The 23,356-nt window shown below is 53.5% G+C and overlaps 2 protein-coding genes across 5 annotated transcripts; both read left to right on the top strand.

The window, feature by feature from the left end:
• Positions 1–380: 380 nt before the first annotated feature.
• LOC102911454 (folate receptor beta) lies at positions 381–6,246 on the top strand. Its single transcript, XM_006993279.4, has 5 exons — positions 381–514; positions 2,527–2,683; positions 5,235–5,423; positions 5,513–5,648; positions 5,769–6,246. The coding sequence occupies exons 2-5, from the start codon at positions 2,537–2,539 to the stop codon at positions 6,053–6,055; spliced, it is 759 nt and encodes a 252-aa protein (XP_006993341.1). The 5' UTR covers positions 381–514; positions 2,527–2,536; the 3' UTR covers positions 6,056–6,246.
• A 1,774-nt stretch (positions 6,247–8,020) lies between these two features.
• On the top strand, positions 8,021–23,011 carry Inppl1 (inositol polyphosphate phosphatase like 1). 4 transcript variants are annotated; one of them, XM_076548691.1, is made up of 29 exons: positions 8,021–8,079; positions 9,458–9,844; positions 12,524–12,587; positions 12,676–12,826; positions 13,322–13,442; positions 13,670–13,810; positions 13,997–14,090; positions 14,214–14,303; positions 14,424–14,522; positions 14,631–14,781; positions 14,886–14,992; positions 15,215–15,317; positions 15,412–15,608; positions 15,919–16,036; positions 16,400–16,496; positions 16,758–16,896; positions 17,002–17,101; positions 17,201–17,289; positions 17,560–17,641; positions 17,770–17,859; positions 18,312–18,425; positions 18,529–18,617; positions 19,044–19,131; positions 19,224–19,379; positions 19,606–19,684; positions 19,767–19,907; positions 21,033–21,699; positions 21,950–22,083; positions 22,195–23,011. In XM_076548691.1, the coding sequence occupies exons 2-29, from the start codon at positions 9,663–9,665 to the stop codon at positions 22,283–22,285; spliced, it is 3,774 nt and encodes a 1,257-aa protein (XP_076404806.1). In that variant the 5' UTR covers positions 8,021–8,079; positions 9,458–9,662; the 3' UTR covers positions 22,286–23,011. The 4 variants fall into 4 exon arrangements, with proteins under 4 accessions (XP_076404806.1, XP_076404817.1, XP_006993338.1 ...); XM_006993276.3 differs by lacking the exon at positions 8,021–8,079 and adding an exon at positions 8,601–8,706; XM_076548702.1 differs by lacking the exon at positions 21,950–22,083.
• Positions 23,012–23,356: the final 345 nt, after the last annotated feature.

Here is a 23,356-nt window from a genome sequence, read left to right as displayed (position 1 = left end):
TCCTGGAACTTGATTTGTAGACCAGGCTGGCCTCAAACTCACAAAGATCCACCTGGCTCTGCCTTTTGAGTGCTGGGATTAAAGGCGTGTGCTACCACTGCCTGGCGGTGGCATAAATCTTTAATCCCAGCACTCAGGAGGTAAAGGCAGGCAGATCTCTGTGAGTTCAGGGATAGCCTGGTCTACAAAGAGAGTTCTAGGACAGCCAGGGCTGTTACACAGAGAAAACCTATCTCGAAAAAACAAAACCAAACCAAAGGTGAAGAGATGACTGAAAACAGCAAAGACCAGACTGACTGCCGCCTCTTGGAGCCCAGAAGAGGGTGGGGTCTGCAAGAGAAGGAAGAACGGAAACGAGTGGGCATATTTCATTTTGTGCTTACCAAAGCTCTTGTCTTCGACGCTGGGTTGTAGACAGAGACCGTGGGGACTGCCCAGGGTCTGATCTGTTGCTAGCCTAGGGACAGGCCAACTCAGACACTCCTCTGTGCTCCCAGAAGCCAAGGACATTCAGGTAAGATCTGCTTAGTGGGAAGGATGACAAGGACCTTGGGGGACTTGGCAGGTTTGTGCAAAAAAAGGGACTTGTCTCTTGTTAGATCACCCCCACCCTCATGGGCACCTGCACTCACATGCACATACCCATGTGCAGATATACTTACCCAATTATAATTAAAATAGAAATAAGTCTAAAATCTCTGGACTGGAAATGCAGCTCAGTGGTAGAGCTCTGGCCTAGTATGTCCAAAGTCCTGGGGTCTATGACTAGTTCTACGGTACGGAAAATAAAATAAGAAAAGAAGCCAAGTGTAGTGGCACATACTTGTACTTGGGAGGCAGAGGAAGGAGGATCTCTGAGTTCAAGGCCAGCCATGGCTACACAGAGAGACCTTGTCTCAGGAAAACAGATCAAGAAGGGGCTGAAGAGAAGAAGGCTCAGCCGACTGCTCTTGCAGAGGACCTGGGTTCAATTCCCAGCACCCACATGGCAGCTCACAGCTGTCTGTGACTCCTGTTTCAGGGGATCCAACACACTCACACAGACATACATGCAGGCAAAACACCAGTGCACATAAAATACAAATAAATATATTCTTAAAAAAAAAAAAAGAACAAGAAAGAAAAGGGGAAAGGAAGGAAGAACTGAGAGAAAGAAAGGAAAAAACAAAACAAAACAGAGCTCACTCTGGCTTCTGTGGGGAAGGTGAGTGACTCAAAGAAGAAAGTGGAGGAAAATCTTGTCCCTCAAGGGTAGAGCCTAGGAAAGGAAGCTGCCGAAAGGATCAGTGTGTGCAGAGATGGTGAGGGAGAGGAAGCGGCCCTGTCTCCATTAGTAACTCTTTAGTGCTTTACAGGCTGATCTGTGGTGAGTGGGGTGATGTGAAGGTGAGCAGAGAAAGGACTGTCATGTTCACCAGGTACTTCCTATGACCCGAGGGTTTCTTTAGTTGGCTCTAATAAGAGGACATTTATATAAGTATGTATATATGTGTGCATGTATGTATTTTTAAAATCCAAATCTTTAAACACTTCTCACATTTATTGATTGATTGCATGTGTGTATGTATGTATGTATGTATGTATGTATGTGGGAAGTTAGTCCTTTACTGTTACCACATGGATTTTAGGGATTGAACTCAGGTCATTAAATTTGGCGGCAAGTGTCTTTACATGCTAATTCATCTTGTCAGCCCCAAGAGAGACTTTTCTATTGTCCCTCAGCTCTTTAGGTCATTACTTTGGGGTGTGGGGGGTTATCACTAAGTAGCCCAGACTGGCCTAAAACCCACAATTTCTCGGCCTCACCCCCTCTTCCAAGTACTGGGATTATAGGCATGTTTCGCCAATTACAGCTGAATTTGTTTTGCACGTGTGTGTTTTCTTTGAGAGGTTAGGTAGAGTCTGGTGCATATGCTGTGGAAGCTGGGTCAGGATAGGGTGCAGAGCAGAATGGCTTTTAGAGAACAGGGAAGGAAAAGACTGAGGAAGAAAAGCTTTAAAAAACACTCTTCTTTCCATTTCTGTACCCTCTAACCGAACACCATCGGGTTAGGTCACTTGATCCTACTGCCAATCTGGAGACCCCGGCAGGGCTGGGTCACCATCTCCCCCAGGGCTAACAGGATTTCTAGGCTGACATGATGACCCAGCGGATCCAGAGTCGAGGGCAGAGAACTTGCTCTGACAGGATGAAGGATCTGTGTGTCCCTGGCCCTTCTCAAGGTAGCAAGCAGCCAGGGACCTGAACTATTTAACTACGTGTCATAGAGTCCGTAAAGAAGATGAGGGCATGGGGCATCACATCTCTTCTTGTTTGGGAAGCCCAGCTCCTTTTATAAACCTCCCATGCCATGGGGTAAGAGAGCATTCTTGCTGATCTCGGTTCCAACCTCAGGGAGCCTCAGGGCCCCTGAGTGCTGAAGGAGCGGGGTCTGACCTTATCTTTCTCTGGAGTGACAGAGAGTCTGAGGCCGGGAAGGAATGAGGCACCTCCACGGGTCCCTAATCACAGCTCCCTCTGCACAGACACAAAGACATGGCCTGGAAACAGACACCACTCCTGCTCTTGGTCTGCCTAGCCACCACATGCAGTGCCCGGGACAGAGCAGACCTGCTCAACGTTTGCATGGATGCCAAGCACCACAAGACGAAGCCGGGGCCCGAGGACAAGCTGCATGACCAGGTTCTGGTGGGAATAGTGTGGCCGGGGAGGAGGAAGTCAGGGTGGGTGTGGTGAGCAGCCAGACACCCCCACGCCCTGAGCTATTGCTCTGGAGATGACATGGTGAGTGGAGAAAGTGGTGAGGTGATTTTCTGAGGGCTCTCCCCAGAAGAGGACCCAGTGCGGCAACGACAGTGATCTTTAGAGGCCTCTAATTAGAGGCCATGTGATGAGAATCTATCACTCAAATAAGGGCCCATGGAAGCACAGGGACTCACAGAGGTTAGACACAACCCGCCCTTGTGGTAGGGTTCAGGTAGGACTAGGGAGAGCTCCTCTGGAAATTTGGAGGGTGAGAGACCACGGGAGTGATGGTTTCTACCCTCAATTCCCAGGCGCCCAGATACAGAAGTGGGAAGGACCTCTATGAGAACCACGGGTGTGAGGACTGCAATTCACATGGTCTATAAGCATTTATGCCAACAGGTGGAAACTCAGTGTGGCCTTTTTGTAACAGATATGTTTAAATCCTCTTTTATATGCTGGAACTCACTTATGCAGACCAGAAATCTAAAGTTAAAAGCAAACACAAAAACCTGGCCAGGTGAGGTGGCCCACAGCTTTAAATCCAACACTCAGGAGGCAGAGACTAGAAGATCTCTGTGTGTTCAAGGCCAGCCTGGTCTACAAATTGAGTCCCAGGCGAGCCAGGGGTACAGAGTGAGACCCTGCCTCAAAACAAGCAAGCAAGAAAACAAAATTTATTTGTATTTATTTCTTTTATTGTTAACAGTTCATTTTATTATTGATTGCTATGTCTATCCCAGGAGCACTAACACACACACACACACACACACACACACACACACACACACACATATATATATAGTAATTATTTTATTATTTATATATACTAATATGGAGAGATGGCTCAGCAGTTAAGAGTACTTCCTGCTACTACAGAAGACTGAAGAGTTCAGTTCCCAGCATGCATATGGCAGCTCACAACTACCTGTAACTCCAGTTCCAGAAGATTTGATGTCCTCTTCTGATTTGCTCATACTTACACATAAAATGCACACATAAAATTTAATAAAATAGTAAAAAAAAAAAATAAGAACACAGAATATGACACTGACCTTTATTACACGTATTTGTCTATCTATGTATGTGTGACACACACATGCTTGCTCATGTGAGCACACATACATGCCATAGCACAAGTGTGGAGGTCAGAGGGCAACTTGCAGGAATCAGTTCTCTCCGTCATGTATGTCCTGGGGATTGAACTCTGGTCCTTAGGCTTGGTGGCAAGTGCCTTTCTATATACTCACTGAGTCTTCTCATTGGCCTGTTTTGTTTTTGTTTTCTTTTCTTTTTTTTTTTTTTTTTGGTTTTTCGAGACAGGGTTTCTCTGTGTAGCTTTGCGCCTTTCCTGGAACTCACTTGGTAGCCCAGGCTGGCCTTGAACTCACAGAGATCCTGGCTCTGCCTCCCAAGTGCTGGGATTAAAGGCATGCGCCACCACCGCCCAGCTTGTTTTCTTTTTTAAATGAACCAACGGAAAAACTGGAACTCACTATGCAGGCCAGGCTACCAGGCTGGCACTGAACTCACAAACAGCCACCTGCTTCTGCCTCTAAAGTGCTGGGACTAAAGGTATGCACCATAATACCTGGCTTGTTTGTTTGTTTTTTTTTTTTTTTTTTAAAGATTTATTTATTTATTATGTATATACAGCATGTATGACTGCAGGCCAGAAGAGGGCACCAGATCTCATTACAGATGGTTGTGAGCCACCATGTGGTTGCTGGGAATTGAACTCAGGACCTCTGGAAGACACACCAACAGTCAGTGCTCTTAACCTCTGAGCCATCTCTCCAGCCCCCTTGTTTGGGGTTTTTAAAACCATTGTTTCCTTACTTATTTGATTTTTTTGATATAGGGTTTCAAACTCAGAATGTAACTGAGGATGACCTTGACCTCTTGGTCTTCCTGCCTCTACATGATGAATGCTGGTTTTATAAGTTTGGGCCACCATAACAGGGTATGTTTTGTTTTTGTTTGTTTGTTTGAGGCAGAGTTTCTGTGTAGCCTTGCTATTCTGGAACTCACTCTGTAGACAAGGCTGGCCTCGAACTCTGCCTCTGCCTCCTGGGTGCTGGGATTAAAGGCATGTGCCGCCACCGCTGCCACCCCCCTGCGTTTTGTTTGTTTTTGAGACAGTCTCATCCATGTCGTCGAGGCTGGTCTTGAACTCATGGTCCTCCATCCTCAGCCTCCTGAATGCTGGAACTGCAGGCATGTTGCCAACACGCCCAGCTGAAAAGTTTTTTATAAAGTGTGAGGTGCTATATAAATGAGAACTACTATCCCAAAGACAAGGCTGCCCTAGCTTCTTTATTGTGCTGTGGTAATGGTATCTTCCTAGAGATGGGGACTCCTGAAGGTCTGGGATAGAGGGGCCTCTGTGGTAAGTGTTCATGGGAAGTGAGGGCCAAGTGAAGTGAGGCTGGAGGGTGACATGACAGAGCAGGGTGGAGACACTCAGCCCGGTGTCTTTCCCAACTAGTGTAGTCCATGGAAGGAAAATGCCTGCTGCTCGGTCAGCACCAGCCAGGAGATACACAAAGACAGCTCGCGTCTGTACAACTTCAACTGGGATCACTGTGGCGAGATGACGCCTGCCTGCAAGCGTCACTTCATCCAAGACGCCTGTCTGTATGAGTGCTCCCCCAACCTGGGGCCTTGGATCCAGCAGGTATGGGGGCTTCCCTCACACACTTCAGGAGGGCTACCCTTGGGCTCAGTCTCTTTGCGGCTACAGCTGCCAACATCCCCTCTACCCAGGTGGACCAGAGCTGGCGGAAAGAGCGTTTCCTGGATGTTCCCTTATGCAGAGAGGATTGTCAGGAGTGGTGGGAGGATTGTCGCACCTCCTCTACCTGCAAGGCAGACTGGCATAAAGGCTGGGACTGGACCTCAGGTAAGGGCCTAGGGGCAGAGAGATGGGAGTCAGGGTGTGGAAAGAGGGAGATTGAAGATTTCTGGGGTGAATTTTGACCCTCGGGCTGAATGTCTGTGCTCATCATGATTCTGCCTGCAGGCATTAATAAGTGCCCGGACACAGCAGCCTGCCACACATTTCAGTACTACTTCCCCACGCCAGCCAGCCTTTGTGAGGGTCTCTGGAGTCACTCCTACAAGGTCACCAACTACAGCAGAGGGAGCGGCCGCTGCATCCAGATGTGGTTTGACTCAGGCCAGGGCAATCCCAATGAGGAGGTGGTGAAATTCTATGCTTCCCTTGTGACAGCCGGGGCTGTCACCCATTCAGTGGTGCTTCTTGTGCCCAGTCTGGCCCCAATGCTGTCATTATGGCTCCTTGGCTGAGGCCAGTCTTCTCTCTAGACCTCTCCTCTATCTCCCCAAGCTGGGTCTCAGTTCCGCTCCTCTAAGAATGAGGAAGTCTTAGCCGGCTTCCATTCCACTCCTCTGCCCCCCAGTTCCTGCTCCACTCCACGCGGGGCTTGGGGTTCCCACAACAGTCATTTTGAATAAATCTGTGACACATCTCGGTCTAATGAATTGCAGTCACTGTGAGTGTGTGGGTGGGTGGGGACAGATCCTTTAGGGTCAGAGCGAATAGAGTGCTTGAATGCCCCTTGTCTCTATATAAAAGTTGGTCATTAGCTCCCTCCTCCCAGAAGGTGAATAAGCTAAGTGTCTATGCGTTAGTAGGTCTGTAGGAATCCGGTTGCTTCCGGGGGCCCCAAGTGAGAGGCAGGTCCAGGATTTCTTATTTATATAGTTCCCAAACAGTATCCCCTCGTGGGCTGAGAATGTAACTCGGTTGGAAGAGTGCTTGTCTAGCAGGCGGAAGCCCTAGGTTCTATCCTAAGGGCTGTTGGTGCGGGCCTATAATCCCAGCACTCTGGGGGAGGCGGGAGAATAAGATCAAGTCATCATTGCCTACACGGAGAGTTTGAGCCAACACGAGATATAAGAGACACTGTCTCCAACAACAACAACAAATATTCTCCTATTCCCACCATGTGTCTGCTTAGCTCCACACTCAGCTTACTTACAATGGGAAAGCTGGAAACAGGAGCTGTTTCTAGCAAAGGTTCTGGAGGCAGGGGTAAAACTTCACACTGCCTACCATGATGTAGACAGACTGGGCTTGGGCCCCTCGGAAGAAGAAGAGAGTCCATTAGGAAGCCGGTCTGGAGGATACAGAGACGACATGCAAGCTTGCATTTGGCCCAGCACTGTGTCCTGCAGATGATGCTGAAGGTTAGAAACCTTTACAGGATTCCCAGAGGCGGAAGCAGCCCCTGTCCTTCGTTTAAATTACATTCGTATTTATTCTGAGTGTGTGCACGTGTATGTGTGTGGCTGCATGGGTGCCTTGATACAGTTATGAAGTCAGGACAACATGCAGGAGCATGTCTCCTTCCACCACGTGGGTCCCTGGGATTCAACTCAAGTCTTCAGACTGGGCAAAAGCACCTTTACCTGCTAAGCCACCTCACCTCAAAGACCCATTCTTTAGCATGTCTGTCCTCTCAGGGAACTGTAAATATAATGATTTTGGAGGGTTGTTAGAGCCTTTGCTCCGCCTCCTTGTTCTTGCTTTCTTTGAGGCAGGATCTCCTGTGTAGCCTTGGGTGGTCTAGCCTTGGGTGACCCAGAAAGCTGCTTACAACTGGGTAGAGATCTTGCTTCTGCCTCCTGAGGGCTGGGATTACAGGTACGGGCAAGTAAGACCTCCTGCTTGCTTAGTTGTTGCACATCTCCAGAATCTGGGCTTGAGTTGATTTCTGGGTCTCCTGTGCCCTCTCTTCCTCCCTTGGGGGAGGTCTCTGGCTCCATATCCCTATCACAGTTACCCTCGGTGAGGTACAGGTCTGAGACCAAGACACCAAATTGCAGATCCGTAGTCCAGGTCTCTGCCCACAACACCAGGGTGCCCCCTGACAAGAGGAGGCACATCTAAGTCCCTCATGCCAAAAGGGCAGGAGGAGTTGGGTACAGAATGGAGGTTGAGTGTTTTTATTTAAACCTTGGCCGGAGCAGAGAAACAGGTAGGTGGGTAGAAGTTCTCCGTTATTGTATTAATCTGGTTCGGAAGGCTCCTACGGACCTCCTCTTCACGTCCCAGGCTTTGTTCCAGCTGGGTTAAGGCAACGCACCTTTTCGGAAACAGAGGAAACGCCTCAGGGCTGACCCCAGGCACGGTCAACAGGTTCAATTTACCAAAGCGAAAGTTCTCTGCCAGGTTAAAGGGATGCTCCGACAGTCTCCCAGGAGTCGGTGGCTGTAGGCGAACGTCTGGAGGCCTGCGCCTTTAAGGAACCAGGGGGCAGAGGGGCGGGGCAGGAAGAGAAATCCCTGGAGACGCCGCCACCATCCAGGTCTTTTTTTAGGGGGGAAGTGGGGCGGGCCAGAGCCCCGTTTGGGTTCCGCCCCATCTTCTCCCGCCGCTCCCCCTTTCCGCCCCAGGGGTGGGTGGATGGGAGGTCGTAGCCACCCGGGTCTCCGGAGCTCCCTGCTCGCACCTGGCCCACCGAGTCGCAAGTTTGTTGACTCGGAGGGAGTAGCCGGGGCGGGGGCGGTGCTAATAATACCCGTTCAGTCCCCAGCCGCGCTTTACAGTTTACACAGCTGTCACCTTCTTTACTCCTTAATTAATAATAAAAATAGCCGCCGTCCGGGAGCGCCCGCAGCGTGCCAGGCCCGGAGCTTTACAGGCAGAGCCCCAATGAATCCGCCCTCCTAACGTTACCCTAGTAGTCGACAGCGGGAAGCTCAGGCGCAGGGGAAGAGCCAAGACTGGCCCGAGGTCACTCTGCGGGCGTGCGGCGCGGAGACCCGGACGCGGGCGGCCGAGGCGGGGCGCGGGGCAGCCCCGGCTCCGGGGGCGGGGCGCGGGCGGGGCGGAAGGCTTGGGGTGCGCGGTGGCGGCGGATGGCCATCTTAAGTGGCCTCGGGGAGTCCAGGACGGCTTTCCCGGGCTAGGAGTCACCGGAGTCGCCCCAGAGGTGGGGCCTGCGCGAGGCGGCTGAGGCACTGGGACTTGAGGGAACTTTTTTTCTAGATGGTCTAGGGGGTCCTCCTGGTCTGGGGCTGCCGAACCTGGGCCTGCGGGTGTGGGGCGTGGTGCCAGGGAACTTGGAGATGGGGGAAGGGTTCTGCCGGACTGGAGGGCCTGCGGGGACCCGTGCGTGTGTGAGGGTGGGGTGGGGGGACATCGGATCTCCTTGGAAGGGGTCTTGTGGGATGTGTCAGGGATCGGAGTTTGGGGGTGGAGGTCTGAAGGGGCTCCGATCTCACAAGAGTTGGGGGGAACTTGTTCGCTTGGATGATGGGGGTATTTGTTGGGGAGGTTCATCCTGGAGCCTTCCTTTGAGAACCCCGATCCCGCAAAGCTGTGGGGGTGCCGAGTAGAAAGGATGTGTAGCTGAATCGGACTTTTGTAGGGATTAGGGGTCATCTCATTGCGAATCCTTGGAAGGGTTGGAAGTCACCAGGGAGAGCTGGGACTCGCAAACTGTACGGGAGCGGGTACGGGGAACTAGATCTTCTTGAGATGGGGGACAAGATAATTGCGGGGCTTGGGAAGTGGGAGTCGTGTAGGACTGTGGGGGCATCGTCGTCCTTGCTGAGAGGTTGGGGGCAGGGGCGGCCTGGGCTCTGGGCCGAGTAGAGGGGGAGGGGACCGGCCAGCTCCAAGCTTCGCTCCTGCCCCTCCCCCGCCGCCTCTGAACAAACTTTTCTTTCTTTCTCTTCAAGTTGGGGCCGGCGCTGCTGGCGGCGGCGGCTGCGCGGAGATCGAGGCGGCCGGTGCGGCCGGGCGTGGAGCCCCGATCTCGGACTCGCTCAGGCTGGTGGCTTCTCAGGCCCGGGACCCGGGCACGGCCCCAGCCTCGACTCCAAGCTTTCCCGGGCGGATGGCGCGGGGCGGCAGGCATCGGCGGCGCTGAGCCCTCGGCGGGCCATGGCCTCAGTGTGTGGGGCGCCGGGCCCCGGGGGCGCGCTGGGCTGCCCGGCCCCTGCCTGGTATCACCGCGACCTGAGCCGAGCTGCGGCGGAGGAGCTGCTGGCTCGGGCGGGCCGCGATGGCAGCTTCCTGGTGCGAGACAGCGAGAGCGTGGCGGGGGCCTTCGCACTCTGCGTCCTGTGAGTAGGGCGGGTGCACGTCGAAGTGTTCCCTGGTGCTGGTGGTAATCGTGGTGGTGGGGTGACTGGAGCTGTGGGGCTGCAGCCCCGCCTCCACCCCTGAGTAGAGGGACCTTGACTTTATGGCTGGGTGGAGGAAGGATACAGGGGAGCACTTCCTGCTGTCTGAGAGCACTTTCTGGGGCCTGAGGCCAGAGTTCTTAAGCCCAGGGTGGGTGTGATGGGAAGAAATGTCTGCAGACTGTGGCAGACCTGCTTAGACTCCCCCGTGCCCCAGATGCACAGGGAAAGGATGCATGTTCCACACGTTTGCAGTGCTTTTAAAAGCACTTAGTGGTGGGCAGTAGGGGGCAGAGGGACCAGTGTTTTGATGCTCAGCAATTCCTAGGAGTTTGCGGCTATATATGGTTGTGGGGCAGGGTGGAATAGTGGGTGGTGAGAGGAGGACTTGGGTGAAGCTGTGTGGGACAGCATCTTCATTTCATGAATCAATGAGTGAGTCTTCGCTTTGGGTTGAGCTCTGGTTAGCTGGCCATGAATGAGTGCTGAGTGTAAAGCTAGACTTGGCAGTCTTTTGAGTGGGCCTGGTCCTGTGGCTGTACCTGGCAGCTGTGTGTGGTAGTGGTGTACTCTCTGTTTTCTGTTTTGCAGTGTTCTTTCTTTCTTTTTTCTCTTCTTTCCTTTCTTTTTCTTTCTTTCTTTCTTTCTTTCTTTCTTTCTTTCTTTCTTTCTTTCTTTCTTCCTTTTTTTTGAGACAGGTTCTTTTGAGACATGTATAACAGCCATGGCTATCTTGGAACTCACTTTGGAGACCAGGCTGGCCTCGAACTCACAGAGATTCTCCTGCCTCTTGAGTGCTGTACTCTCTGAGTGCTCCCTGCCCCATAGTTCAACACTGAATGGGCCTCTGTGGGAAGCATCAGGCACTACTGTGTTTAGATCTTGTGAGAACACTCTGAAACCCCATTTCCTCTGTCCTGTTTCCCCCCCTCTTCTGATATCTTTGGGAATACACTGGCCCAGCCTACAGGGCACACTTCTGATTGTCCCACTTGGGATGGGGCTGTGGACATTTAGTGGACAGAAGCCAGGGATGCTGCTGCTACAGATTTGACAGGACCTAAGACAACAAAGGATTGTGGGGGTCCAAAGGCTAGTATTGTAGACACTGAGGACTCTGGCCAAGACAGTTGACCTGCTGAGGGAGGGGTCCAGTAATTCTCAGCTTTTGCGACAACTCAGCGGTCCACTCAGTGTGGAGAGACTAAAGCCAGACATCTTACGCCCATGAAAATCCCAAGAGTCCTGCCTCCTAGCCACCTCTAAACAGATCCCTTAATTAGGGAGGGAACAGGGGCAGGTGCTGGATCAGCTGTCCGGGTGGGTGGGGGACAGCTGGGGCCCTTGTCTGGGTGAGGAACTATTGTCCCAGTGAAGAGAGATCTTGGTTCCATTGTCAGGAGAAGGCATTGGGGCAGGGGGTAGGGATGTGTGTGTTGGGGAGGGGGTAGCTTTCAGGAGCCTGGCAGAAGGGATCAGAAGTGGGTGGGCTTCCCAAATACATGCTTACCTATATATACACATCACATGTACACAAATGACAATCAAGACACACCCCTGCCCTGACAGATGAACTGGCTTCTGTCCTGGTTCTAGATACTAGCCAGTACTGCCTTTTATTTGTTCTGTGACCTTGGGCAAATCATTTTTTTCCTTTCTTATCTGGAGAATGGGAATATTAATATCTGCTTTACAGTGTGAGTATGAAATGAGCTATGTGAGATGCATAACACAGCCAGGGTTTGGTTACCGGGATGCTATTATTATTATAAACACAGATCCCGACACCACAAAGTAATCTCCCCTGACTAAGGTGGGGCTAGCTTTAGGGAGAAAATGACCTTGTGATGTTTGGTCCTCTCTGGAGCCAGCACCTGCTTCTGCCCAGCATAGGCAGAGACCCCAGAACTTCTTTGAGGTGTGGAGGCCAATGGAGACTTCCATCCCCCACTTAGTATGTGCCTGGCTCAGCTGTTACCTGCTCAGCTGCTACCGCCATCTGTCAGCACCCCTCTTGGCTTGGGGTTCCTAGAGGCTGAGTCTTCCATAGGGATTCCCCTTGGGTCATTCCAGTTTCCTGATGCTTGAGAAGGAGAGAAAGCAAAGCCCTGTGTTGATGCCCCCACAATCCCCTGTAAAACTGCCCCGGCACACCCAGCTCCAGGAGAGCCAGACACCAACATAAACAGACGGAGCCTTACATGTGTGTTAGCACATTGCCCGTTCATGCAAATAGGAGCTCACCAGGCTTCTGAGGACTTTTACTCTGGCGGGGGGCCCAGACTGGTACCACAGCCCAGAGGGGCTGTTTAGACAGCTGTAGAAGCCACAAAAGAGCTGCCTGTTGCTTCTCAGGCCCTTTGGTGGGTGGGTGTGGAGGCTGTGTAGGTCCGAGAGTGGGGAGGGGGGGCCTGGTTATTCCTGCTCTTGTTGGCAATACTAAGAGGCCGGAAGTTGACTGCCCCATCATTAACCCTGTGCAGCCTGGACAAGTGGTTTTAGAGAATCCAGAGAGGGTCAGAGGTTGAGCCTGGTAGCAGGAGTAAAGAGGAAGAAGAAATTGTTGGTATTCAGACCCCAGCCTGGGGGTGACAGGTTCTGGTCCCTGCTTTGTACTAGGTACCAAAAGCATGTACACACATACCGCATTCTGCCAGATGGAGAGGACTTCCTGGCCGTGCAGGTAAGAGCTCAGACCCATGACCTCTGATTTTGGTTTAGCCTCAGACTTGGGGACCCGCTGGCTGACCCTGCCATCCTTGTCACTTCAGACCTCACAGGGTGTTCCTGTGCGCCGATTCCAGACCCTGGGTGAGCTTATAGGCCTGTATGCTCAACCCAACCAGGGTCTTGTGTGTGCTCTGCTGCTGCCTGTCGAGGGGGAGAGAGAGCCAGACCCACCAGACGATCGGGATGCCTCAGGTATTGCTCATCTTACAGCGTGAAAATCCCCTTCCTTGGGCTGCGGAGATGGCTCAGTGGGTAAAGCATGTACCGCATAAGTACTAGGATGAGAGTGGATTTCAGATCCCCAGGTCCACCGGAAAGGTGGTTAGGTGTGGTGGCCATGGGCAGGGAATCCCTCAATGTGTAAATAAGGTGAAGTGTGATGGAGGGGGGCATGCAACATTAGTCTCGAGCCCCCCCCCCCCACACACACATACTCATGCTAACATGTATCCACACGCTTACATAGCACACATACATATATATGCAAAGAAGAAAAGAAAATCCCTTCCTTGCCAGGCCCTTGCCTCTCTCTGTTCCTCCCCGTCCCCACCTCCCTGAAGTCCCACTTCCCCCTCACCATGGTGCCCCACTCGATACCCTCTTTTCTGTGGCAGTCTGACAGGCACGGCATATCCCTGTCACATAACACTGAGTCGAAACTGCTATCCCATTGTTCCCTGTCCACAGATGTGGAGGAGGAGAAGCCCCCCCTACCCCCGCGCTCTGGCTCGACCAGCATTTCTGCCCCTGTGGGGCCCAGCAGCCCCCTGCAACCCCCTGAGACACCCACAACTCCGGCAACTGAGAGGTGAGACCCTCCCAGCCCCCTCTGCTGAGCAGGAAGTCTCCTCTCTGAGAATTGTTTCCGCCTTTACCTGCCCAGGCCCCACCTAGGGACCCCACCCCATCTCAGCTCCAGGGCAGAAACTCTGGCGTATTCCACTCTGATGGCCCCCAGTACCTGCTGTACTGGGTAGAGTAGGGGTGCTTGGACAGCCAGCGGGACCCCCCCTGACTCTTCATCTCCCCTGCAAGCACTCCCAACGGACTCAGCACTGTGTCACATGAGTACCTGAAGGGCAGCTACGGGCTGGACCTGGAGGCTGTACGAGGCGGAGCCAGCAACCTGCCCCACCTCACCCGGACCCTGGTCACCTCATGCCGGAGGCTGCACAGGTACTGGCTGAGCCCACGTGTCGCACTCTGGTCTCAGACCGTGAACAGTGAGCCATCCGCTGTGTCTTGACTTCCTCCCATGTACCCCGTTACTATATACTGAAGATGGAAGTGCCACACTCAGTCAGTGCCGTGTTCCCTGAGCGAAGGTCAGGGGAGGGATTCTGACCCCTCTGTCTCCCCTAGCGAGGTGGACAAGGTCCTGTCAGGCCTGGAGATCCTGTCAAAGGTGTTTGATCAGCAGAGCTCGCCTATGGTGACCCGCCTTTTGCAGCAGCAGGTGAGATTATAGGGAGGCCTCCAGAGGTGGGACATACCTTGGAGCTGTGGGGGTGGCGGTGGGGGGGGGGGCTTCTGCTTAGGAATCATGTGTACCACCCTTATTCTCCCCTCCCCCCCTCAGAGCTTACCACAGACTGGAGAGCAAGAGCTGGAGAGCCTTGTGCTGAAGCTATCTGTGCTAAAGGACTTCCTGTCAGGCATCCAGAAGAAGGTGGACTGACCTGCCCTTACCTGCCGCCCCTGCAGCCTCTTATCCCAGCATCAGTGCTGCCCCGCCCTGCTCCATCCCTCAGCGCGTCCCTCCACCTCACCTCTTCCCTACCCCCTCCAGGCCCTGAAGGCCCTGCAGGACATGAGCTCCACGGCACCCCCTGCCCCATTGCAGCCTTCCACACGAAAGGCCAAGACCATCCCCGTGCAGGCCTTTGAGGTACATGGCAGGTGGGGCCTCACGGGGGGAGCCAAAGGCGGCTGGCGACAAAGGGGGTCCCTCCTGTCGAAGGTCTTGTCAGCAGCCTCTCCACCCCCTGTCTTACAGGTGAAGCTGGATGTGACACTGGGTGATCTGACCAAGATTGGGAAGTCCCAGAAGTTCACACTGAGTGTGGATGTGGAGGGCGGGAGGCTGGTTCTGCTGAGGAGACAGCGAGACTCCCAGGAGGACTGGACGACCTTCACACATGACCGAAGTGAGCGGGGTGGGGGAGTGGGGGGTGGGGTGGGGGGGGCAGAGGGGGGGAAGTGGGCGGCTTGACAGCGTGGGTTTGTGTGACTCCCCCTCTCACCCCCCTAGTCCGCCAGCTCATCAAGTCCCAGCGTGTGCAGAACAAGCTGGGTGTTGTGTTTGAAAAGGAGAAGGATCGGATCCAGCGCAAGGACTTCATCTTTGTCAGTGCCCGGGTGAGTTGCAGCCTGTGCCAGGGTGTTGGGGGCCCCTGGAGTCTCCAGAGGAGATTTCCTACTGGAACCTGAGGTGTGGGCCTGGCATTTCTGGCAGGGTGTGTCCTTCTCTCATACCTGCCACAAAGCGGGGTGTCCCTGTGGAAGGGTAGGATCGCTGAGCGCCTACTGTCCCTGACTGGAGGCTGTGCCCCCCTCCCCGCCCTCCCCCTGTCCCCCCAGAAGCGAGAAGCCTTCTGCCAGCTCCTGCAGCTCATGAAGAACAAGCATTCCAAGCAGGATGAGCCGGACATGATCTCTGTCTTCATAGGCACCTGGAACATGGGTCAGGCCCGGGGTTAAGGTGGGGGAGGAGGCTGGCCCAGGACCAGGGCATGACCCCACCCCTCTAATTCCTGCTGTCTCCCCTCCACCTCCAGGAAGTGTACCACCTCCAAAAAACGTGACATCTTGGTTCACATCAAAGGGACTGGGGAAGGCCCTGGATGAGGTCACAGTCACCATACCCCATGATATCTATGTCTTTGGGACCCAGGAGAACTCAGTGGGTGACAGAGAGTGGCTGGATCTGCTGCGTGGGGGCCTCAAGGAGCTTACAGATCTGGATTACCGCCCGGTGAGGGGGTTATCTCTCCTGCTCCCTGGTTCTCACAGACTTTGTGTTTTCTGCTTGATTTCCTGGCTGGCCCTGGGGAGTACTGGTCACATGACTTTCCTTCTGAGCCCTGATGTTTCCTTTGGGAGACTGAACTTGAATTTTAGGAGTTATTCATGCCACAGGAAGGGGTGTTCTTCTTGTTTACTCTAGAAAGGGATAGCAAGCCTTCCTAGCCCGTGACTGACAAGACAGTGTAGATGATAGGCCACGGGGAATGCAGGTGGGGACCTTGGCTGGGGGCAGGGATGACCCCACACTCTCTCCATAGATTGCCATGCAGTCCCTGTGGAACATCAAGGTGGCAGTTCTGGTCAAGCCAGAGCATGAGAACCGCATCAGCCATGTCAGCACGTCCAGTGTGAAGACCGGCATCGCCAACACCCTGGGTGAGCAGGGCCGGTGGGCCCGAGGGCGACGTGCTTCTGTTCATGCATGCCTCCTGCCTCTTTTCCAGGGTCCCCCCGCTTTGCATGGTTTCAGTTTTCTCACATATGGGATTCTTTGTATGTTCTCATTCTAAATCTTTTCCAGCCCCAAGGGAGACCCCTGGTGAAGGTGTGTGTGTGCGTGTGTGTGTGTGTGTGTGTGTGTGTGTGTGTGTGTGTGTGTGTGTGTGTTTGCACATGCATGCATGTGTCTGTTCTGGGGAAGGAAGGATGCCGATTATGCTGCTTGGAGGGATAGAGGGCAATTGGGATTCCTCTTTAGATGGTCCCTCTTCAGCCGTCTTCTTTTTCTTGTCCTGACAGGGAACAAGGGAGCTGTAGGTGTTTCCTTCATGTTCAATGGCACCTCTTTTGGCTTTGTGAATTGCCATCTCACCTCAGGAAACGAGAAGACTACCCGGTGAGAGACACCTTCTGCATGTCTCTTTTCTTATCCTCCATTCTCCTGAGACCCATTCCTTTCCCCATTGCCCAGGCCTTGACTTCCTACATTCCTGTCCCCAGAGATCCCCCAAATCTTCTCAGGACCCCTCTTGTCTCTGCCTGACCGTGGCCTTGTCCCTACCTGTAGGGACCCTCATCCCTGACCCCAAAGACTTCTCACCTTTATGTTGTCCCTCCTTCCTGACTCGGGGTATCTGTCGTGGCCCCTCCCCTGTAGGCGGAACCAGAACTATTTAGACATTCTGCGTCTGCTCTCCTTGGGTGATCGGCAGCTCAGTGCCTTTGACATCTCTCTGCGATTCACTCATCTCTTCTGGTTTGGGGACCTTAACTACCGCTTAGACATGGATATCCAGGTGCCAGCAGGGCCCGGCGGGTGGCTGTAAAGGAGGGCATTGGGAGGGGAAGCTTGCGGGTTCTTCTCGTGAGGCAAGCCTCCGGCGTTTGTATCTGTACCCCAGGAGATCCTGAACTACATTAGCAGGAGAGAGTTTGAGCCCCTGCTCAGGGTAGACCAGCTCAACCTGGAGCGGGAGAAGCACAAGGTCTTCCTTCGATTCAGTGAGTGAGGGCCTGGCAGTGTTCAGTGAGGGCCCTGGGGCTGGGAATATGCCTGGGTTGTTGGAGCCATGGACTTCGTGTGTCCTCTGCTCTCTTTAGGTGAGGAGGAGATATCTTTCCCACCCACCTACCGCTATGAGCGGGGCTCCAGGGACACATATGCTTGGCACAAGCAGAAGCCAACGGGGGTGAGTGGAAACTACAGACTGGGGGAACCCTCCCTCTGGTTGCAGGGAGTCAGGAGATGGGATGCCAAAGATCGGGTCTCTGCAATTTACTTCAGTGTCTGTGGCTTCCCTGAGGCCTTTGGGGTGATGTTGGCTATTTTGGGAATCCAAGGAAGAAGGCGGGTGCTGGGTCCAGGAGCAGAAGAGGAGTGGGGTTTTGTCAGCTCTGGGTGGGACCCATGCTGAGACTCCCAGCTCACAGCACTGACCACATTGCCCCTCCTGTCCCAGGTCCGGACCAATGTGCCTTCGTGGTGTGACCGGATTCTGTGGAAATCCTATCCTGAAACCCACATCATCTGCAATTCCTATGGTCAGAACCTTGGGAAAGGTTGATGGGAGACACTGGGTGGTCATTACTCTGCCTCAGCTCTCCTTTGGGAAGCGGGGCAGAGAGTAGGGATAGTTCTCTTGAGCCCCCGTTCCTGTCCCCCTGAACAGGTTGCACTGATGATATCGTCACCAGCGACCATTCTCCTGTGTTTGGGACATTTGAGGTTGGAGTTACTTCCCAGTTCATCTCCAAGAAAGGTGCTTGTTCTGATATGGAGACGGGGGTGGGGGGGGGCACATACAATATCTCCTAGGGATGTGATGGGCTTGACCGACCACACATGTTTGTATGTGTTTATGTGAGTGCAGGGGGGTTTCTGAACCTAGGATATGTGAGGCTGTCTGAGCTTAGGTCATCATTGGAGGTGTGACATACCTGTGTGTCTGTATCTGTCACACATACGCTTTGAGTACGCCTGCAGATGTGGCAGACAAGCCTAGAGGCACTCTGGTCCCCATGCCCCCTGATGTGAACCTTTCATGCTTGGCATGTCTTTCTGCCCCGGGTTTGGGTTTATAGGTCCCTCTATTGACTTAGGGCTGGGAAACTCCTTCTTGCCTTATCTTCAGGTCTGCCAGGGCCCCCAGTTTTCTGTCCGAAGCTCAGCACCCTCACCCTTTCGCTTACAGTTCTTCCCTTGTCCCCTCAGGGCTCTCTAAGACCTCAGACCAGGCCTACATTGAGTTTGAGAGCATCGAGGCCATTGTGAAGACAGCCAGCCGAACCAAGTTCTTCATTGAGTTCTATTCTACCTGCTTGGAAGGTCAGAGGGGGCCATTGCTGGCTGTGGGCCAGGAGAGAGGGGGATGCCAAAGGCTGCCCAGAGTGGTCAGCCCCTCAGCCGGGTCCTCCCACCTTCACCCCAGAGTACAAGAAGAGCTTCGAGAATGATGCTCAGAGCAGTGACAACATCAATTTCCTCAAAGTGCAGTGGTCCTCCCGCCAGCTGCCCACGGTGAGGCTGTAGGAAGGGCCCGACGTGTAGAGAGAGGGGTGCAGAGGGCAAGAGGCAGAGCACACTGCGGGCGGGGCTCCTTGGGAGGGAAAGCCAGGCCGGAAGGTGTGTGTGTGTGCGTAAGGATAAGGACAAAGACAGTTGTATCTTTGGGAGCTGTGGGACCAAGTTGTAGTTTGTTTATTCATTTTTTTAATAAATGCTTCCAGAACCTTTGATAAATGTCTAGTATTGTCCACTGATGGCACAGAAAATTAATTAATTATAGTGATATTAAATGCTGTGAAAGGCCGTGCAGGGCTGTGTCTTTAAGAGTGAGCATGAAAAAGCCTTAGGGTAAGGGGTGAGTGGGGCCAGGAACGCCGTGGGAAGGGCATGATGGGGTATTTAGGGCAGTGTTCCTCACTGGGCCTCTCTGTTCCTCAGCTTAAGCCAATTCTGGCTGACATCGAGTACCTGCAGGACCAGCACCTCCTGCTCACAGTCAAGTCCATGGATGGCTATGAATCCTATGGTGAGGGGCAGGAGGTACCCAGGGGTACAGGAAACCAGGGAGCACCCTAGAAAGGTCTGGCAGTTTGCTGGTCTGTTCTATCTACTCCTTAGGGGAGTGCGTGGTTGCACTCAAGTCGATGATTGGCAGCACGGCCCAGCAGTTCCTGACCTTCCTGTCCCACCGTGGAGAGGAGACAGGCAATATCCGTGGCTCCATGAAGGTGCGGGTGCCCACAGAGCGCCTGGGCACCCGTGAGCGGCTCTATGGTGGGGGCTCCATTCAACAGGGTGTGGGGCATCTAATGTGGTGGTGTGGGCCAGGTGTAGGAGGGGCAGACCCAGGGTGGCAGCATGTTGGAATCCTGTGGTACTAGAAGGCTTTGCAGCTGTGACTGAGTGGGTCTTCCCTGCAGGGTAGCTGTGGAGGGACTTGATATGCTCAGGATCCAGGACTCAAGTCCTTGCTAAGTTTGCCTCCTCTGTGTTTCCCCAGAATGGATCAGCATTGATAAGGATGAGACAGGAGCCAAGAGCAAGGCTCCGTCAGTGTCCCGGGGCAGCCAGGAACACAGGTGAGCTAGGGATAAGTACCACGAGAAGGGACCCTCGGGAGCTCCTGGTCGGTTCCACATCATTTTCTTGTACTTCTGGCAGATCTGGGAGCCGCAAGCCAACTTCCACAGAAGCCCCCAGTCCACTGTCCAAGTTGTTTGAGGAGCCTGAAAAGCCACCACCAACTGGCAGGCCCCCAGCCCCACCCCGAGCAGCCCCTAGGGAGGAGCCCTTGAACCCCAGGTGAGAGGAGAGACTTGCTATCCCCTAACTGTCCATTGCTATGCCTGGCTCTCAGGGCCGGCCAGGTGTTCGAGTGCTCTGACACCTCAGGGTGACAGTGGCCAGCCAGGCCTCCTTAGGTGTGGCTCCCAGTTAGAAGGAACACAATCAGTGTTTTCTCTCAATTCTGCCTTTAAAAAAAATGTAGAAATTGGTTCTAGAGCTAGGGCATGGTACCAAAGCCTATAATCCCAATATTTGGGAGATGGGACAGGAGGATTAGGTATTCACAGTCATTTTCAGCTACAAATGAATGCAACAACCAAAACAAACAAACAAACAAACAAAAAAGCAAACAAAACCAGACACAGCTTGAAGTTATTTGGAGGGCCCAGGCTCAGGGTCCACCCTACAAGGCTGTACCTAACAAAAGGCCCCACTGGAAATGGGTTCACGGCCAAAAATTTGAAATATGCTTCTTGCTAGATTCTTCTTTTTAGACATCCATTATTATGTATTATGTACATGAGTATTAGCAAAGGTTCTGAGAATATGGATAAGAAAGAAACTTAAAGTTTGTTTAATAAGTTTCCCAAACCTAATGGGCCAGGGAACTTCCTCCCACGTAGCAATGTCCTGGGCCGGGGCATCTTGGCATACACCACTCTCCCAGCACCCGGGAAGACTAAGGCAAGAGAATCGAGGGTTTGAAGTTAGCTGGGGCTAAATGCTGAGGGCCTGTCTCATGGGGAACCAGTGTTCTGTGGGTAGATCACCAACCTGAGCCTGGCTAGCATTCTGCAGAAGGGTCCCCACCTACTTCTGGAGGCTTTTCTGATCCCTTTGGTCACCCTCATCAGAGGCTTTTTTCACCCATTTCACCCAGGTGAGCTCAGGTTTCAGTTATAAAATCATAAAAGAGCTGAGATGTGAGCAAGTGAGGAAAAGGAGCTGGGGTTTTACCTCCTGCACCCCCCCTTCAACTTTAGAGATCATGAAACCGAGCGCTCAGAGTGAGTCAGTGACGTATTCAAGGTCATGTACAAGTCTAGGACCGGGACCCTTGCCCCTTCTCCCCAGCTCCCCCCCTGCACCCACTGCCCTTTACTTTGGGTCCTGGAAGTTGTTTTCCTGCTCCCAAACCAGGTTGAAGCCAGAGGGGACCACCGACCCGGAAGGAGTGGCGGCCCCTGCACTCAAGAACAGCTTCAATAACCCTGCCTACTATGTCCTGGAAGGGGTCCCACATCAGCTGCTGCCCCTGGAGCCACCCTCACTTGCCAGGGCCCCCGTCCCACCTGCCACCAAGAATAAAGTGCCCATCACAGTGCCTGCTCCACAGCTTGGGCGCCACCGGACCCCTCGTGCGGGAGAGGGAAGCTCATCGGATGAGGACTCTGGGGGCACCCTGCCTCCTCCAGATTTCCCACCCCCTCCACTGCCGGACTCAGCCATCTTCCTGCCCCCTAACCTGGATCCTTTGTCAGTGCCAGTGGCCAGGGGCCGAAGTGGGGGTGAGGCCCGTGGTCCACCACCTCCCAAGGCCCATCCAAGGCCACCACTACCCCCGGGCACCTCACCTGCCAGTACTTTTTTGGGGGAGGTTGCAAGCGGTGATGACCGGTCCTGCTCAGTACTGCAGATGGCCAAAACACTCAGTGAGGTAGATTATGCTCCTGGGCCTGGACGCTCAGCACTCCTCCCCAGCCCCTTGGAATTGCAGCCTCCCCGAGGGCCTTCCGACTATGGCCGACCCCTCAGCTTCCCTCCACCCCGCATCCGAGAGAGCATCCAAGAAGACTTGGCGGAGGAGGTGTGTAGACCAGGGCTAGCTGGCTATGTTTACCTGGTGGGCAGTGTGCCTTCATTCTGTCACTCAGAACTCACTGGTGTCCACACCCCCCTTTGCTTGTAGCTGGAAAATGGGCCTTTTGGGGACACACGAATCAGCTTCATTCCTTGCCTTCTTTCCCCTTAGAGCATGGGTAGAATGTGGCTGTTTGCATGTGTTTCTGTGAGGAGCCACCCTTAGTTCCCCCACCTAACATGCCGTATTCCCTTAGGCTCCGTGCCCGCAGGGCGGGCGGGCCAGCGGGCTGGGAGAGGCGGGCATGGGTGCCTGGCTGCGGGCCATCGGCTTGGAACGCTATGAGGAGGGCCTGGTGCACAATGGCTGGGACGACCTGGAGTTTCTCAGGTGGGGGCGGGGCTGGAGGTGGACAGGGCGGGGTGTCTGGCCTCACGGGTGGGATTGCGGGGCGGCCCTAGACCTCCTAGCCCATCTCCCAGCTTCTCTTAACCCCTGCAGTGACATCACTGAGGAAGACCTGGAGGAAGCTGGGGTGCAGGATCCTGCTCACAAGCGCCTTCTTCTGGACACCCTGCAGCTCAGCAAGTGATAAATGCTGCCAAGCTGCAAAATCAGAGCTTTTTCCCTTTTGGGAAGGGCATGTGCAACCAGGGGTTGAAAAGTTCCGAGGGGTGTGGCATTGCATCTCTGTCTATTTATTGGGGATCAGTGTTCCCTGCTGCCCAATTGTTTGGGATGTTCTAATTAGGACAAAGTTCTACCCACCTAGTTTTTAGGTCCAGGGTCGGGAGTTTAGTAGCCTGTGGTAATAATGAAGCACGCTGGTTACTCTGGTGTGGACACCTCCCAGCCTCAGGGTTGTACATGGGGTATAGTTGGGTACATCCTGGTCTCCAGTTCCACCGACGTTTCCACATCCCTCCCTCGGACCTGAACCACAGGGGAAGAGTTCCTCCTTGCAACTTCTACTCGAGGGACATCTGTCCGGAAATGAAGGAAGAGCCCATAACTGGGCTGGGATTATTTAAGTTTTTCTGTGTGGGTTTTGGGGAGGGAGGGCACATTAATTTTATTGGGGTGGGGCAGGACCTCGGCCACAAAATGCAAATTTGCCTAGTTCTGGCTGTACCTCTGGTCCATGCTGCCCTTGCCCAGGGAATGCGTGGCAGTCTGCGGTAGAGAGGGAGGGAGCCTCGCTGGTTGCCATCGCATTGGGGGCAGGGTTCTTGCCAACAGTTTTTCCCATCTTGGGAACTCCGAAAGGTTGCCGGCTTGATGTCTTCAATAAATTAAGTTTTATTTGGATTGAGCAAAATCACCTTAATAAATTACAAGTTTTTTGAAAGAAAGAAAAAAAGGGAAAAGGAAAGCTACTTTTGTTCCGTTCCCCGACAGCTTTTCCCCTCTAGTGTGTGTCTTCCCTCTGCACCGGACTGGCTAGGGATGGGAGGTGACTCGTTAGGAAATTGGCAGTGGGTCCCTTCAGGTTGCTGATTTTAAGGAGTGGCTGGCCCGACTAGCTGAAAAGTAGGAGCTGTCAATTCGGCCTCTTAGGATGCTTTATGATTGGGCACTGTTAGGGACAGGTGTAATGTGATCCCGGTTCCTAAGAAAGCCAAGCCAGAAAGGGCTTCTGGCCTCCCTGGAGGGGATCCCGGTG

This window comes from Peromyscus maniculatus, chromosome 1 (genome assembly GCF_049852395.1).
Source record: "Peromyscus maniculatus bairdii isolate BWxNUB_F1_BW_parent chromosome 1, HU_Pman_BW_mat_3.1, whole genome shotgun sequence".
Taxonomy (NCBI): Eukaryota; Metazoa; Chordata; class Mammalia; order Rodentia; family Cricetidae; genus Peromyscus; species Peromyscus maniculatus.
The sequence above is the reverse complement of the archived record's forward strand: the minus strand, read 5'-3'. Positions and strand labels throughout refer to the sequence as shown.

Excerpts from the sequence above, each read along its gene's own strand:
- LOC102911454 (XM_006993279.4), top strand. The coding sequence starts at position 2,537 with ATGGCCTGGAAACAGACACCACTCCTGCTCTTGGTCTGCCTAGCCACC. Across the intron at positions 5,424-5,512 it reads TGGGGCCTTGGATCCAGCAG|GTGGACCAGAGCTGGCGGAA; the intron begins GTATGGGGGCTT and ends CCCTCTACCCAG. Across the intron at positions 5,649-5,768 it reads AGGCTGGGACTGGACCTCAG|GCATTAATAAGTGCCCGGAC; the intron begins GTAAGGGCCTAG and ends TTCTGCCTGCAG.
- Inppl1 (XM_076548691.1), top strand. The coding sequence starts at position 9,663 with ATGGCCTCAGTGTGTGGGGCGCCGGGCCCCGGGGGCGCGCTGGGCTGC. Across the intron at positions 9,845-12,523 it reads GCCTTCGCACTCTGCGTCCT|GTACCAAAAGCATGTACACA; the intron begins GTGAGTAGGGCG and ends GCTTTGTACTAG. Across the intron at positions 17,860-18,311 it reads CCAGTTCATCTCCAAGAAAG|GGCTCTCTAAGACCTCAGAC; the intron begins GTGCTTGTTCTG and ends TTGTCCCCTCAG.